The 16,817-nt window shown below is 42.6% G+C and overlaps 3 protein-coding genes across 3 annotated transcripts; 1 reads left to right on the top strand and 2 right to left on the bottom strand.

Annotated features, from left to right (window-relative positions):
- Positions 1-1,079: 1,079 nt before the first annotated feature.
- Positions 1,080-1,963, bottom strand: LOC120413154 (uncharacterized). Its single transcript, XM_039573859.2, has 2 exons — positions 1,711-1,963; positions 1,080-1,645 (listed from the first exon to the last, which is right to left on the bottom strand). The coding sequence occupies exon 2, from the start codon at positions 1,590-1,592 to the stop codon at positions 1,152-1,154; it is 441 nt and encodes a 146-aa protein (XP_039429793.1). The 5' UTR covers positions 1,593-1,645; positions 1,711-1,963; the 3' UTR covers positions 1,080-1,151.
- Positions 1,964-2,297: 334 nt separating this feature from the next.
- LOC120413241 (zinc finger protein 90-like) lies at positions 2,298-4,441 on the top strand. Its single transcript, XM_039573969.2, has 2 exons — positions 2,298-3,883; positions 3,948-4,441. The coding sequence occupies exons 1-2, from the start codon at positions 2,393-2,395 to the stop codon at positions 4,365-4,367; spliced, it is 1,911 nt and encodes a 636-aa protein (XP_039429903.1). The 5' UTR covers positions 2,298-2,392; the 3' UTR covers positions 4,368-4,441.
- A 7,263-nt stretch (positions 4,442-11,704) lies between these two features.
- Positions 11,705-16,730, bottom strand: LOC120413251 (zinc finger protein 595-like). The gene is made up of 4 exons (XM_039573979.2): positions 15,870-16,730; positions 12,714-13,699; positions 12,447-12,654; positions 11,705-12,386 (listed from the first exon to the last, which is right to left on the bottom strand). The coding sequence occupies exons 1-4, from the start codon at positions 16,035-16,037 to the stop codon at positions 11,790-11,792; spliced, it is 1,959 nt and encodes a 652-aa protein (XP_039429913.1). The 5' UTR covers positions 16,038-16,730; the 3' UTR covers positions 11,705-11,789.
- Positions 16,731-16,817: the final 87 nt, after the last annotated feature.

Here is a 16,817-nt window from a genome sequence, read left to right as displayed (position 1 = left end):
GGAAGCAAAATCAAATCAAGCAAAACATTGTAAAACGTCCAATCTCATTTTTCAAAACATTGAGAAAAACGAAGATGAAATCTGCGGATAGTTTTTCAATTCCTATTTTGAACTTATTTGCCTAATTGAGAGTATTATTCATTTAAAATACGTGAAACTAGTATCGTTATGCTTCCCCGTACTCAATTTGATGAAAACATTTAATTATTGCTGAAAAATTAAAGATAAAACTACATAGGCCTTATAAAAAAGTTAGCAACATGCGGGATCGGTTAAGCCCTTTGCATTTTAGCACCTTTGTAAACATTGGCGTGTTTCATTTTCCATTTGGGCCTTATGCCAAACGGCCAAACACGACGGCAGGCTTTGTTTTTGTTTTTGTTTTGTTTTTTGGCCTCGCAGGCCAAACCAAAACAAATCACGCTTTCGCGTTGGGCCCTTTTCTTTAAAAAATATTTTTGCTCGTTTTTTGTTAAGTTTACTGCTGTTACCCCGTTTTTTTCGCATCATTTGTATTTTTAATCGAGTTTTCCTTCATTCACAAAGGTAAGTTTATAGTTTTAGTGATTCGAAGTACATAATACAGTTCTTATTTTACAGGAAAGTGCGTGATAGTTTGGTGCCTAAAAATTTCTACAAACTCGGATGATTATGGTCGGTAGGAGCTTCAGTTGTTTCCCCCCAGAATGACTTCTTTGAGGAAACACATTAAGGCATCTGTGGACGGAACATCGTCGTACGATCCGATGACGGCGATTGGTGCAATCCGATATCCGGGACGTAGGTACCAAGCCGCCAAATCGCATGGCCATCTCCGCCGAACCTGTGTTGCCTACGGGTTGATGGCACCGACAGCTTAGCCGAGGCCATCCGAGGGTGTTTTCGTCGGAACGAGATTGCGACATGGAATAGAAAACCAGAGAAAAAAAATCACCCCGAATAATTAAAGACTGATGGTGATGGTTTTGTTTAATAAATCTTTGTAAACTTTTGGTGAGGTGTTTCGTTATTGTATGTTTTAAAAACTAGAAAATTAATAGAATCATAATGACGCATGTCTTGAGGGATTAGGAATCGACCAAAAATAACGAGGAATTTTTATTTCGTATGCATTTTTATTAGTGGAAGAGTTAGTTTGTTGATTGGAGACGTCACGGATGGCATTGGAACTTAAATGGTTTGTCAGTCGTCCGGATCGTCGTCGAGGTGGCGGTTAGTGGTTGCCGGCGCTGACTTGTACTGGCCGCAGCTGCTTCCGGTAGCAGATACTCTTCGGAAGGTGCCTTTATCAATTCACCACCAACAGCCTCCTCCTGCTCGTAGGCGAAGCTGGCGTCTGAGGTCAGCATGTTCTTGTTTTGAACACTGACGCATCTGCCGCTCCAGATCGATGCTCCGTGTGGCGCTCGTGTCGTCATCCCACTTGTTTGGCCACTTCCGCAGTCGTCATCTGCGCTTGAAACTATTGCCGGGTTGTTCTGAACATTGTCGGTTTGGTTGATTCTTAGCGTAATCGTTTGCGGAAGAAGGTTCACCTGGTACACGTCGTTGCTGCCGAAGCGATCTGTGTGCTGCCGCAAAATTTCCTTCATGAAAGAGTTGAAGAAGCGGGAACAGCCAGGATGGTGCTGAAGGGGTTTGAGATCTGAAAGAAGGTTCCAAAAAAATATTATCGTTTTAGAATCTGCACTTTTAAAATTGTCCACTTACCCAATACCTCAGCTTTTCCGAAATGCTGGCGAATGTGAATAATATGGTCGAACGTATAAGCACAGTTTTCGGCAATGGCCGAGTACAACTGCCCGAACCGATATGAGGTCTCTCTTGTCGACGTTGATATGTTCCGTGGCCTTGCAAGGCATCGCTACACCGTTCCGTCCCGGCCGCTGGCTGTTTCGCACCAATTTGAAACAAAGGGCCATACTTTGTTTCGATGTTTGTTTTGGAAGAAATTGTTTTTGTCCCTGTGTCTAACACGATTCCAAAACAAACAAACCCAGTTTCCACATTGACCCTTAGAAGCAAAGGGTCTATGAGAATTTTGAATACAAACAAAACATCATTGACTTTGGCCTTTTGTAAAATAGCCATTTTTTCACATAAAAATTACTTTTTAATGCTTTTCTCGATATGTAGAGATAGTTTAAGACTCTTAGCCTTGTTTGCAGCAAAAATCCGGATTGTTTACGCTTTTGACTTTGGACCTTTTACATTGTTTTGCTTGAAAACTTTTTATATGCACGGTAACTTAAAACGACACATTTAACAGTTCTTTGCTGTCAACGTGAGTAATTGCAAATCAACGTGTACTGTTTTTGTTTCGATTTCGCACAAGTGTCCGTAGTCGCGTTCCAGCAGTTTCAAGTGAAAATTCCATGAAATAACCGGCGAAATGCCCATTTTCAAACTAGAAAGGTTTCCCTTCGTGTGCCGGCTGTGCCTAATGCCGGAACAGCACCGCAAGATGACTTCGCTGGACACCGAGGACGAGGTCTTCGAGGGGGGCGCCACTTACGAGCAGTACCTGGCCACGCTCACGTTCCAGGTCGAGGAAGAAAAACGGCATCTGTTCCCGCGCTCGATCTGCGCACCCTGCAAGGACCTGCTCCGGACGTTTGCCCGCTTCCGCGCCAAGGTCCGCCAGGTGCATCTGTTTATGAACGCACTGGTCGAGCTGCGAGACTTTAACACGGCACCGATGAAGAGTTTGTTCACGAGTTCGCGCACGCTGAAGCTTTCGATGCGGGCCATGCTGATGGAGTTGGGTGTGTGCCAGACTGGTCGTCCTAGGGCCAAGGAACTGATTGAAGAGTTTCCGCAGTATCGGATTGCCTCGCTGCCGGCGGTGTTGGGCGGGAGTGGTTTTGTCGGTGTGGATGTTACGGAGGAAACTGTCGCGGAACCGGTGGAGGTTGCTGAGGAGGATGAAGCTGAGGATGATGACCCAGAGGAGAACGTTTTGTATGCTGAGGAGTGCTCACCGGAGGAACTGCTGGGATTGACTGGGGGAGATGTGGCGGAGGCTGTTGAAATAAACGAGACGGACTTGGGGCCCGCGAAGGTTGGATCGGGTGTTAAGTGGGAATTTATAGACGATAGCGACGAAGAAATGGCCGTTCCCGAAAAGGCTTCCAGGAGGAAGCCAAGGAAGAAGCCGGAAACGAGTCGTAAAAACGTGCGGCACGATTGGGAAACTATTCTCGCTAAGCCCCTCACAATTGAGAGCATCGAAGATCCAAAAGTGGCACAGGCAACTAAAATCTACGGAGGTCCGTCGTCCAAAGAGCCACTGCAGTGTCCAAAGTGTCCGTATAAAACACACCGCAAGGGCACTTTCCACTCACACCAGCTGACGCATCTGTTGCGTGAAAATAAGAAGCACATCTGCAAGGTAGAGGGTTGTTCCGCAGAATTTACCGATCGTCGGTATTTGGCGTCGCACGTTGAAAAACAACACCGGACATGGATCTGCGACGAATGCGGCCTACAGTGTAGCAATCGAGGCTACCTGACCATGCACAAAGTTCGTCAACACAGCAAGAATCCACCATGTTTCAGCTGTGAATATTGCCAACAAGTCTTCAAACTTAAGCTGGACATGCAGTCTCACATCAAACGTGTCCACCTGGCGGAAACGATGTTCAAATGTGGCACCTGTGGGCTGGAATTCAAACGCAAGTGCACCCGGGACTCGCACGAAATTTGCCACTCCAACGTGTTCAATTTCCCGTGCCAGCAGTGTGATAAAAAGTTCAAACTCAGATCGCAACTAATGAAACACATCCGGAGAGTACACAAAAATCCTTTCTTCCACTGTGCACACTGCAGCAAGCCGTTTTACACCAGAGACAACATGCTGAACCACATCGAGCACGTCCACGGGGTAGGCGACCCACAAATCCCCAAAAGCAAACGTTCTAAAAAAGTAATTTCTCCCCACCTTTCAGATCCAGATGCGCTTCCTGTGCGACATCTGCGTGGCCAGCTTCGAAAGCGAGGAAAAACTATCCATCCACAAGTCGCGCCACGAAAACCCGAAAATGTTCGAGTGCGCACGCTGCCTGTTCGTGTTCGGCACCCAGGAGCAGTATTTCGACCATCTGTGCATAACCTACCGGGACAACTACGTCTGCTGCGACCGGGACTTTCACGACCATCAACCCTACAACCGGCACGTGTTTCTGCGGCACGGGCTCAAGGTGAACGTGCGCGTTAAGCCCCAGCCGGGGGTGCTGCTGGGAACGTTGCGGGCCCAGCGGAAGCGCTTCGAGATCTGCCAGAACTGTGACGCGTGCTTCCCGACGCGGATTGCCAAGAAGCAGCACCAGGAAACGTGCCTGGCTGGTGGCGGGGAGGTTAAGGTGTAAGAGCGATCGCTGAAGGTTTGTTATTGTTCAGTTTGATTAAATTTCTGGTTGAAATTAATAGGTTAAATGACTCTTTATTATTATCACACTCATTTTCTGATAACCTTCAAAGATGAGCCGAAAAGCCAACCTAGAACTTGGGAATTTTTGAAAAAGAATTTAGAATTTGATGACGAAACAAAATTGAATTTAACTCCTAAAATGTTTGCTAGTAATTTCTAAATAAGAAAGTCGAAATAATCTTCAAGAAGAGATTATTTTTGTTGAAGATTTCCTCAATAATTTTTTCCTACTCTAACCTCATTTTTAATATCTGTTACCGGTTCTGAATATTTAATTTCATTTGAGCTTTGAGTGACCATATTTATTGTTTATTTTAAACTGGATATATTCAATTTTTAATCTTGTGAACCATATTGCAAAAGCTTTTCCCGAAGACATTTGGATAACAAAAATGAGTATTGGGTTCCGGTGGGCATACTGTGGTCAAATCCCAAATAGGAACTTGATTAGACGTTACAGAAGCTGGCTTTTGCCTTTGATTGTAGATGCGTTAAATACCCGTAGAAAGTTTTTTTTTTCTAAAATTAAACATTCTTGGGGGAAAATAAAGAGATCAAAATATTCAAAAATAATGCGCCGACATTCATAACAAAAATTAGAAAATTCAAAACTTTTATACTTGTTTAATCCAAAATTTGAAAATTAAGATTTTTTAATATTCAAAAATAAAAAAAAATCCGGAACAACTAAATTTAAAAAATCTAAAATTCAAAACTCGAAAAATTCAGGAATTTAAAATTCAATAAAAATCTAGAAATGAAAATTTAAAAACTTAAAAAATTGACAATTGAAAACAATTAGTCGAAAAAAAAAAACGTTTCTTAATCCACCATTAGGTTGTTGATGCCTTCCTCATATTTACAAAGTAATAATGAAAATAAGTTTATGAAAAAATATATACCTAATACAGACTTTTCCAGAAAACATGCAGACTCTCACTTGAAGCAATGTGGCAACCGGGCGTTTCGCATCTGGCGCGACTCAAAAGACTCACGCACGTAAACAAAAAGACCCAGCCTTTTGAGGTTATGCAAAAAATCACCATTTTTTGTAGATACAAATATCTTTTTCTTAGCATAACTTTTTAAATACTTAACAAAACAGAATAAATTTTAATAGGTTCTTATGGGACCCCAAAACGAATCGAATGAGGCTGACCCGGCCAAAATCGGCTCAGCAAGTTCTGAGAAAATCGTGTGGAAAAAAAATCATGTCTACACACATCCCCACAGACATTTGTTCAGAATTTCATTCTGAGTCGATTTGTATACGTGAAGGTATATCTAAAAGGTATATTTAAGAAGTTCAATTTTTAAGTGATTTTATAGCCTTGCCTCAGTGAGGTGAGGAAGGCAAAAAACATGTAGATTCTTAAATTCTTATATTTTTAGATTCTTTGATTCTTAAATTTTTATATTCTGGACCTTAAAAAAGATCTGCAAAATTCTTAAATTCTTAGTTGCTTCATTTTTCAATTTTTTTTTATTTTTCTGTTTTTTTTTCGATTTTTCTGAATGACATTGCAGGCCAAGGGTGAATGATACTGATGATACCTCTTCAGTTGACGCTCAGGCAAGGAACATCCTGGAAGGAGCGTCACTGACTACGTCCGTAGTCCTGTTAGATCATTCTTGATCACGACAGTATAGCTCTGGTTCCTTGCAAGTGTCCTATTTTCTTACCTCCACATTGGCTTGGTTTCGTCATCATGATGACAAAATGTGACCTTGCTGGTGGCCTGTGGAAACGACTCGTTAACCTTTGACCAGCTGTCTGTTTTCCCTTAATTTGGCAGCGATGTCAATTTTGTTTGTCATGTGCCTTTTCTTTATATATCTATTTGAATAATTTTTCATCTGCCCTATAAATTACCCTTAATACAATCTAAGCTTGTTTGTTTCCTCTATTTATTAATTTTTGTTTATTTCTTTATCTGCTTAATAAATTGCTATCATTCTTTTACTATTTATTCTTTAAATAGTATATTTCTTTCACGGTCCCTTTTTTCAATCTATTTCTTCAAACAAATGAGGTTCGAGTCCTTACTCAATTTTTGGAATGATCAAAGAATTTACACAAATATTACTATTGTACTTTTGGTAAACTTTTGAAGAACATGCTTAGGTCCAAAAAATTGCAACAAAACACCGCGACAGCAACAGATTAACACGACTCAACATTAGGAAAGATTTCAGGAGAAAACAATGCACAGTAAATAAAAATAAGTTTTTGAGTTCAAACTAAAAATAAAACAGTTTTTGAATTGATGAAAATGGATAGATACACTATAAATATTTAAATGCTTATACTTACATCAAACCCTACGTAATGTACCACCCCCGGCCGAGTTAAAATGCGTAACCGGAAAAGAAGGTGTGCATGCCTGGCACGAACACTCAAAGCGTGTTCTAGCGTGTTGCTCGTACTGACTCAGAGCAAGGGTGAGATGTAGGTGTAAGGGCAGTGCGTTTTCGTCGGGAACCTGGTGCATATGATCGGTCAAGGCCCGTTCTTACACTGAAAATTGCGAATTGCGATTTTTTCTGAATGACATTTTTGCGAGGATCATCGAATACGATTTACATTTAAATGATCAAATCCTTAGGTTTATAAAATTTTGGAACTTTATTTTTTTCCTATTTTATAATTATAATTTTTTAATCTTTGGATTTAAATTTTATTAGGGTATTAAAAATATCTAAAAAAAAAAAACTTATATTTTTGGTTCCTATTTTGATCAAAATTATTGTTATGGCTTTTCCCTCATTTCTGGTTTTATAATGAGACCAAATCCATAGTATGTAACAGTTCAATAGGGCGAATCTGCGATAGTGACAGTTCACGTCAAGTAAGAGGAGCATAGACTGCTTGTTTTCAAACGCAGTTTCGCCCTGTTGAACCGTTACTACGGAAATATCCCGGAAAGATTTTACATCAAATTACAATGCTTTTAAATCAGCAAGCCAATGGTGGATGATACTGATGATACCTCTTCGGGTGACGCCCAGGCGAGGAACATCCTGGAAGGAGCCCAACTACATCCGTAGTGCTGTCAGATTATTTTGGTCAAACCAGTTTAGCTCTGATTCCTTGCAAGCAGGCTTGTAAAATGTACCGTCGAGTGACATTTTTTCTGTGACATTCATGCTGTGCAGCACCTACCGTCACAATAACCATTTGGGACGAGACCATCGATGATGCGTTGCGCGAAAGTCGTCGCAAATACACGCCAAAACCGTCACGCTACCATCGCTACACTACGATCGTCGCACGACGGTAGTCTTTGACGGTCAACGATGATGTTCATGCCGAATATCGTCGTTCCTGTGTTCCTGTACGGGAGTGTCGTTGTTGACAAAAGCTTCAGATAATGAGAGTGTGAGTGCACTGATACCATCCATAAACCACGTGGACACTTTATCATCCATAAACCACGTGGACACTTTTTTTGAAATCTCAGTTAAGACCGGTGAGTCTACCGCCGTAACAAGCAAGAGGTCGGCGGGTCGGCAATGTTTGACTACGGGTTGTACCTGCGTAGCATCAGTGAGTATGTTAGACTACTCTGCTGTTAAGTTGGGTTGTTCTGGGTCATCCAAGAACTTCCTGGAGTTATGATCTGTAGGTCTACCGCCGTAACAAGCTAGAGGTCGGAGATTTTTGTGAATGGATCATACGCGCATAGCTTCAGTGTTTATGGTTGACTACTTTGCTGTTATGTTAGGATGATCTGGGTCATGCAAGAACTTCCTTGAGTTAAGATCTGAGGGTCTACCGCCGTAACAAGCAATAGGTCTACAATGTTTGATCACGGATCATACCCGCATAGCATTAGTGAGTATGGTAGACTACTCTTCTGTTATGTTGGGTTGTTCTGGGTTATCCAATCTGTAGGTCTACCGCCGAAACAAGCAAGAGGTGGGAGATTTTGGACCAAGGATCATACCTAAAGTTGACTTTATAGCTGTCGGCCACTATTGCTAGTACCAACCACTACAAGAACTTCGCCACTCTGGGTTCCTAAATGTACGAAGGTATGGCACGGAGCGAAGGCGTCGAATACCCCGCCGTGGGAGTTTAACCGGCGACCTCTTGATTGTTAGCCCAGTGCGCGGTCCGGCATCCACATGGGCGGGACCAATGTGGTGTTGTGGCCTGAACCACAACACGCCCTTTTTCCCATATTTACCATCTCTGTTTGGTGATATAAGACAATAAAACTTATGTACGTCAACAGGTAAACGCAATGACTAAATCTAGGAGATAAAATGAAGTTAAGTCGATAGGTAGTCAATTGTAATACTAGGGAGGTAGTTGATCTACCGACATGGAAATACTTAATAAAGGTGAGCTCGTCCTTGGACGAGCAGAGTTGAAGTACAACGGAACAAGTGTACATTGTTTTATATTAAAGAAAGGCCGCGATAATAAAATATTAACAGTGGTATGATCCGTGTAAAAAATTACCGACCACTTGCTTGTTACGAAGTTAGACCCACAGATCATAACTCCAGAAATTTCTTGGACGACAGATCTTCTGTGCATAACAGCTGAATAGTCTACCATACTCACTGATGCTATGCGGGTATGATCCATGGTCCAAAATTGCCAACCTCTTGCTGATTATGGCGGTAGACCTACAGATCATACAGATCCTTGGATGACCCAGATTATCCCAACATAACAGCAGAGTAGTCTACCATATTCACTGATGCTATGCGGGTATGATCCATGCACAAAAATCTCCGACCTCTAGCTTGTTACGGCGGTAGACCTACAGATCTTAACTCCAGGAAGTTCTTGGATGACCCAGAACATCCTAACATAACAGCAGAGTATGCGGGTATGTTCCGTGGTGGAAAATCACCGACCTCTTGCTTGTTATAGCGGTAACAACATAACTTAAGGGAGTCCTTGGATGACCCAGAACATCCTAACATAACAGCAAAGTAGTCTACCATAACCACTGAAGCTATGCGGGTATGTTCCGTGGTCAAAAATCACCATTTTGTATACCCAAACAGTGCTGTGATGGTCGCGCACGATGGTCATTCCTATGAACTTCACAGAGGGTAGCTGTGATCGTCGCGCGACGTTCATGCGAAGCAATTAGTCGTGACCGTAGTGGTGACGTGCGAATCGAAGATGTTGCATGACGGTTGTCGCGACATTCTCTTTGTCCGTGTTGCGTCGACGGTCTGCTTGCATGTGACGGTAGTTTTTTTGGTCGACATTTTACAAGCCTGCTTGCAAGTGTCCTATTTTCTTACCTCCACGTTGACTTGGTATAGTCATCATGATGACAAGGTGTAACCTAGCTGATGGCCTGTGAAAACGGCTCGTAAACCTTCGACCAGCGAGGGTTAAGACGGCTAGAAGAAAGGGGCACGTCAATGTGGGAAAGAGAAGCAATATGTGATTGTAGTTGGTATTGGTATTCGCGAAATTACAGATTAGTTCAAAACAAGTTTTTTTTTTTCCGTCCGTCAGTAGTCTTGTCGTACATTACAACTAGAACCAGATCTGCCAATGAATTAGTACACTTCGACCAAATAAACACTGACGCTGTATGGATCTGACTCTAGAATAAATGCACAGTTGTGTGTTATTCATAAGTCCAAAATGTTCAATTATTCATATAAGTCCAAATATTCATTTGCGGATAACTACCTAACTTGAATTGAATAAAATTGAGATTTTAAGTAACATATCCGAAAGCTACTCTTATCTCAAATCCCCGACATTTTAATTAATAGCCAAAAAAACTAGAACGTTTCTTTTAAAACCTGTCTGGCTTCTTTTAAAAAAACAAAAACAAAAAAATAGATTAACAGTTCATATTTTACAAGTCGTGAATTGAAAAAGAGACGACCATTTGATCGTCAGAGTTACAGTAGATCCTCGATTCGCAACAATGATCGATACTATCATAATCCGACAACCGTTAGTTCAACAGATCAACGAATTTGGTCCGATATCATTTCACTAATGATTGATCGAGACTCTATGGAAATTTTGACAAATCAGAATGGTTTTTATGCTACTTGAATGAAAATCACCGATTCTGATAGAATTACTAAATTCACTATTATCAATTTTGTCACTAAATAACTAAAGGCAAAATATAAAAAGTTGATATTTATAGTTAAAATCCTAAATTCTACAAAAACTATTTTTTTAAAAACCCGCATCCTAACCTGACACCCACATTAAGATAGGGAAAAATCACATATGTAGCGTTTCATTGTACAAATGTGATATTTCCACTATCGGAGAACCTCCTGGTCTCGATGACAGCTTACCGGCCATCGATTAAGCCCTGAGACTACGCCAAAGTGGGTTCTCGCAGCATGAAGTGGTGTCCATGTGTAAAAATGGAAGCTCCAGCAATATACTGAATACTTCGATTTTAATTCCACATCGGATCAATTCATACTCTTTGCCAAACAAGCATCAAACCTATGATACTCATTATGACAAAGCCCAGGGATTAGTTCAAAACAAGTTCTGCAAAATTTTAGGATCTTCTAGACATCCTTACAAAACACTGGAAACAAGAATCGTCCCGACTGGTTTAATCATGTCCGAGAACCAGCAAGTTGAATTTACCGTTCCAACTTTTTTGGGAGGCTCGGGCGTTCCGTTTCACTCTATTCCAATTTGCATAAAATGGGGTTGCAGAATTCGAATTTGATATGGACGAAAAAAAAAGAAAAGCTAACTTTTTTATGATTTGATTATCCGAAGTCCCACAAAAACCTTTGGACTGTATTTCGACACAAAGGTTGCATATTTGGAAATCGCCAACCAGATTCTGGGGATCCACGGATTGGAAACTTGTGACGCAGAACTGTAAGTCTCTCAACTTCGAGGTGTGCTGAAAGGGGAAGGACTACCGGGAGTACGGTGACTACACTATGTAATGGCGAAACGCGTGATTAGTTGGTGGCCAGTCAACGACAGAATATGCCGGTTGAGAATCAAGGGCCGTTTCTTCAACCTGAGCATCATCAACGCGCACTCGGCCGCTCATGCGAAGCGACGCCGATGACTACGAGCTTCTTGATCACGAGTTCAGGAAGTGTCCAAAACACGACGTCAGGATTGTCATCGGCGACGCAAACGATCAAGCTGCATTGCCTGACGAGGGTGAGCTCGCTGCAGTCCCTCTGGAGGCCTGCTGGAGCCATATAGACAACAACTGCATCAGTAAAAGTAGAAAGTAAGTGATATTTTGCGGTGTTGAAAATTTTACAATTAAAAGAACCATTTGTGGAACGTTCGGATAAATAACACATTTTTACGCAAACTTCCACTACACGACAGTTAATCATAGAGTAATATTTCTTAAAGTAAGTTTTAATATCCCCCCGCCGTACTCACTCCGCCAACACTTCCATCCATGTCCATCATCATCCCCGGATGCGGTTGAATATGCTGCTGTTGCTGATGCATCTGTCCCCCTTGCACAACCGGCGGCAATATCACCGGCACCGGTGGCACAGGAACATTCACCGGCACCGGCTCGGGCAGCGGTACCTTTTCCGGCGCCGTCCCCTGCTGGCTGCAGATGGCCAAATGCTGCAGCTTCAGCGCCCGCGTCGGGAAGGCGATGTCACACTTGCGGCACTGCTCGAGTCGCTTCCGGGCGCCGCGGAGTTCCCCGAGCAGGATTCCGGGCACGGGCTTGACGCGGGCGTTCGTCTTGAGGTTGTGCTTGACCATCATGTGCTTGTTGTACTGCAGGTGGTTACGAAGATCTTTGCCACAGCAGAAGTAGTGCTCCTGGTAGGTGATGCACTGGTGGTTATCGAAGTCCTCCTGGGTTGTGTGCAGTGCAAGACAGATGCTGCACTCGAGGGGTTTCGGGTGAGCGTGGCGGGTTCGGTGCACGTCCAGCTTTTGCTGGCTGTCGAAGGTTTGCACGCACACGTCGCAGATGAAGGTGCATTGGATCTAGAAGATGAGTGATTTAAGTGAGGAGTTCAAGTTTGAGTATCAAGTTAGAGCTCTCACATGGTGAACTCGTTCAACGTGGTCACGCAGAGCGATTTTCTGGTCGTACGTCTTGTCGCAGTGCTCGCACGCGTGTCGGATGGCCAGATGTACGCGCGTTCGGTGATTACGCAGTGCGTTTGACGTGTTGAACCGTGCCGGACATTGATCGCAGGCGTACTTCCGCTCGTTGTCGTGGCTTTCCATGTGGCGTTTGAGGCGACTCGTTCTGAAGAAATGTATGTTTCTTGATTAATTTAACTATGAAAATTTTAATCGATAACTTACGTCCTAAACACGACTCCGCACACCTCGCACCTTTTGTTCCAGTTGTCCCGGATGTGGGCCTGCATGTGAGCCTTCAAACTCAAGCTCGTCTGGGCAGTATAGTCACAGTATTCGCAAGAGTACTTCCGGCCATCCTCGTGCCGTTCCATGTGCGCCTTCAGCGAGTAGCTGTTTTTCAGCGCAATCCCACACACTTCGCAGACAACCTGGTTCTCCGGATGGGTCAAGCTGTGGTTGCGCATCTCATCGTACGTTTTGAACACTTCCCTGCAGTCTGTGCAGGGAAAGATCTTGTTCTCGCGCTTGAGATGGACGTTTTTGTGCCGCTCCACGGCGTTCCGATACTTGGTGGTGAATTTGCACTTGTCGCACGACCACGGCTCGTCGAGGAACGTCCCGTTGTTGTAGAGTCGAGGACGACCCCGGCCTCGCCGCTGCCCGGTCGCTTCGGTTTTCTTCTTGAAGTTTTGGCCTTTACGGTAGGGTCTTTTCTTTCGCGGCGCATCGGAACTGCTGCTGCTACTGCTGCTACTGCTACTACTGCTGTCCGAGTCCTGATCGGATGCCACGAGAACCATCTCCGGTTTGATGTCCTCGGACGAGCTGTCGTCGCTCCCATTATCGTTGGCTTGCCGAAAATCATCGTCATCGTCGCCGCCAAAATCCATCTCAACCGGATCCTCCTCCTTGATGGTGAACTCCAGCGGCATCGTGGCAAATTCGTACGATGCAAACTCCTCCAGCAAATCATCCACCAGAGCTTCCTCCTTGTTGCAGAGGGATAGCTCCTTGAAAAGTGCATCCAGCTCGCGCTGGTTGCTTTTGAACAGCTTCGACAGAGGTTCCGAGTTGGAGTCGCTCTTCAGATCAATCAGTGCCTCCATGAACTGCAGAGTCAAAACCAGCCTCCGCCGCAGGGTGGCAAACCGTTGAAGCTCCTCGGAGCATCCGGTGCAAATCATTTTTGGCAAACAGCCGATTTTGTGCTGCAAATAAAGTGGCGCTTGAGTTGAAATATGGATAATTTTGTTGATCGCATGGCCTCGCAATGGGGACAAATCTTTCAAATATCTGCCCTATGAAACCTTTAAGCAATGAACTCTGTAACAACTTTTCAATAGGGCGAAACCCTCAGATGTAAACAAACTGAGTTTTTGTCAGAATCATATAAAGCGAAAAAAACTGATTCTAAAACACCCTCCATCATCACAAAATTCCGAAAATACGTAGTTTTACAAGCAAAAAACAAAAGGGCTAATCAACAACATCAATCAAAACAAACCAATTTGAGTTTCCGCCCTTGTGTTTTCATCCAATCACGAGGGGCGAATGTAGTGTTTTCTTCAAGTTCCGACGTATATTCAGAAACACTAAATTTTCGTTATAATTTATTGAATTTTAACCTGACAATCCTCAAAATGGATCAAAATGTATGTTTTTGATGTCTCTGACCACAATTCCACAACAAACACAGATTTGTATGATCCTAAATACATAACTTTTTAATTTCAATTATTGTAGTATCGGATCTGGTCTGGATTCACAATCTAGATATGAAGGTCCATAATTTACCGGTTCTTGGGACATCCGGGGATTCTGGGTCGAGCAGTTGCAAGACAAAAAGTTAGTGTAGGGAGGTTTAGGAGGAATGCCGTACAAAATCATCGCCTCCGTAACGATTGAAGCTATAAGCAAAGATTGAGAAGGCAGGATGGTGTCGCGGGGTGGCCTAGTCGTCAGGTGCCATGTCTCCCACTTCCGGCGGGGACACCCCAAGGAACGTCACTTCAATATAGACCACATCGTCAAACCAACTTGCTACTTACGGTGTATCCTAGCTCAACGAGTCTTGGCCTGAACCGGACTCCTTATGAAGGCTTTCTAGACCAATTTTTTATCACTGCGGTTGCAAATATCACTGTATTATCACTGACTGTAACGTTTCACAATGATAAAATAGTTGTTTCTCCACTTTTTTCTTTAAAAACCCGAAAAGTGAACAAAAACCAAAAGGGCGAATCTGTTGTTTACTTTTGCTTTGTGGCGTAACCTGACGGGCTAAACCGTTGTTTTGGTTGAGTGGGTGGCGAATACGGTGGGGCGAAAATGGAGGCACGCTCTTCAAAAAGGCGTAATTTGTTTTTCTCAATTTTTAAAAGCAAAAACACCTTAATTAATTTCAAATTCCTCTCTATGATGAAATTATTGCTATTTTCTATTACGTTTTGAAAAAAAAAATGATGGTTTTCATGCTTTTTTGTGGAAATAGGAATTGATCGGAATTGCAAAATTTTGAATGTTGATTTTCTCGAAACGGCAGGATCGTAGGTTTCGCCCTTTTGAAATGTTGTTACTGAACTATTGATGGTAGTATAGAGGGCTTCCATGGTTGCAAGGAGAATCCGTTTCCGGAGAGGGAATCAGTTACAGCATCCACGGAAGGCTGTAGCCGCGTAGCTTCCATAACTCGATAAGGAAAGGTAGTGACTAGTTACAACCAATTAAAAGATTCTTTATAGATGTTTTATAATTGGAGGAACTGAGCATATTTTTTTTTTGAAAACAAACTTCATCTGTGGTCTTAGGGATCTATAAAAGTAATTGTAATTGATTGTTTATTTGTAACGAGTGCCCGTTAGTTTACAACTTTTTTTTCAGGTTAAGGAGGTAACTTTAAGATAGAATACGGAGATAAATAAACTAACCAAACGGTTGAAAAAACAGGGCTGAGCTGTAGGTTAGTCGAGGTTAGTCGTCGACTAACAAGTTCTTTACAAAAAATGTCGCCCTCCTTAAACAATTTGGCGCCCTCAGCAGGGCCCAAGAGAAACTTTGCATTTTGCAAATTTGCCAAGTTGCCGATTTGTGCTGCGCCTTCATGAAAAAGATATAGCGCCCCCTCAGGAGGCCCCAGGGCGCCCAAAATGCCATTTTTTGCAAATTTCAAAATAATGTCTAAAGGAGAGAAAAAATAAAGCTAAAAATCGAAGTTAAATACGGAAGGCTTAAACTAGATCGAAATCCATTTTTTTTAAAGCAAAATGAAACGCTCATAAAACAACCTTTCTCATCTCGAGATGTGCTATTCAAGTATCTAAAGTTCTCCGTCGTGGATCATGGACAAGAACATTTTCCGCAAAATGTAACTCAACAAACCTCCGAAACGCGAAAGGTAATTTCGTCCAGGAACTTTTCCAGACTGTCTCCACCGCCGCCACCTCTCCGGCGGGTTGTCCCGTCCAGCCGCAGCATCAACTGCTTCGATTCCGGCTTCATGCACACCCGGCACACGTCCGGAAACTTGGCCAGGTTGAACGCGGCCATTCCGGCTGAATTTTGTTAGGGTTTTCACAGAAAAATCGAAAATTTCTGCAGAGCCCAAAAAATGCAAACTCTTTTTTGACAGATTGTGCAAATTTACCAACAAATCGATGCCAACATTTCAAAAAGCATCATGTACAAACCATGCGTTTTGAGAAAAACGCATTTGAATGTTGAGCATCCATTTTCAATTACCATTTTTATATAAAAGCAAAATAAGATGTTCTAATGATAACAAACGATGAAAAACGTTGCTTTTATTGATACTTGATCATCCAAATTCAATAAAACATTATTTCCGTAATTTTATTTGAGAAAAACAAACATAACTTCTTTTGAAATCACCAACGTCGATATCACCCTGCTGTCACTGAGGGGGGCGCTTTGTTATGATTCGTTTTTCTTCGCCGAATGTACATGGCGCTTTTTTCATGTTGCTTTTTTTTCGTCACGAGGTTTATGTAGCCTTTTGTTTGACAGGTTGACAGGGCTATATAAACAGGGACTGCTGATGGCAGAGATTTTGTTTATGTTACTTTATTTAAAATCATGATTAAACAGACTTTACTGAAGTAACTTTTGCTCATTTTTGGTGGAGAGGTAGCTTATTAGAAGTACTTTCAGAATATACAATAACCCAGAAAGTGTCAAAATGTACATGATGCCTTTTGAAATGTTACCGTCGAAATCGAAAACAACAAAGCCAAACTTTGCGGGTGCGTTTAGTAACACATTTGTCAAACGCGACGTTTCACCCAAAAGTTGCGTCTGTTCGATTCATCG

The sequence above is a fragment of the Culex pipiens genome, chromosome 3 (assembly GCF_016801865.2).
Source record: "Culex pipiens pallens isolate TS chromosome 3, TS_CPP_V2, whole genome shotgun sequence".
Classification (NCBI taxonomy): Eukaryota; Metazoa; Arthropoda; class Insecta; order Diptera; family Culicidae; genus Culex; species Culex pipiens.
The sequence above is the reverse complement of the archived record's forward strand: the minus strand, read 5'-3'. Positions and strand labels throughout refer to the sequence as shown.

Bases quoted from the DNA above. Each gene is read 5' to 3' on its own strand.
- LOC120413251 (XM_039573979.2), bottom strand. From the start codon at position 16,037: ATGGCCGCGTTCAACCTGGCCAAGTTTCCGGACGTGTGCCGGGTGTGC. The intron at 12,655-12,713 runs GTAAGTTATCGA...ACATTTCTTCAG, and splicing joins TGCGGAGTCGTGTTTAGGAC to AACGAGTCGCCTCAAACGCC. The intron at 12,387-12,446 runs GTGAGAGCTCTA...CTCATCTTCTAG, and splicing joins ACGTTGAACGAGTTCACCAT to ATCCAATGCACCTTCATCTG.
- LOC120413154 (XM_039573859.2), bottom strand. From the start codon at position 1,592: ATGAAGGAAATTTTGCGGCAGCACACAGATCGCTTCGGCAGCAACGAC.
- LOC120413241 (XM_039573969.2), top strand. From the start codon at position 2,393: ATGCCCATTTTCAAACTAGAAAGGTTTCCCTTCGTGTGCCGGCTGTGC. The intron at 3,884-3,947 runs GTAGGCGACCCA...CCCACCTTTCAG, and splicing joins ACATCGAGCACGTCCACGGG to ATCCAGATGCGCTTCCTGTG.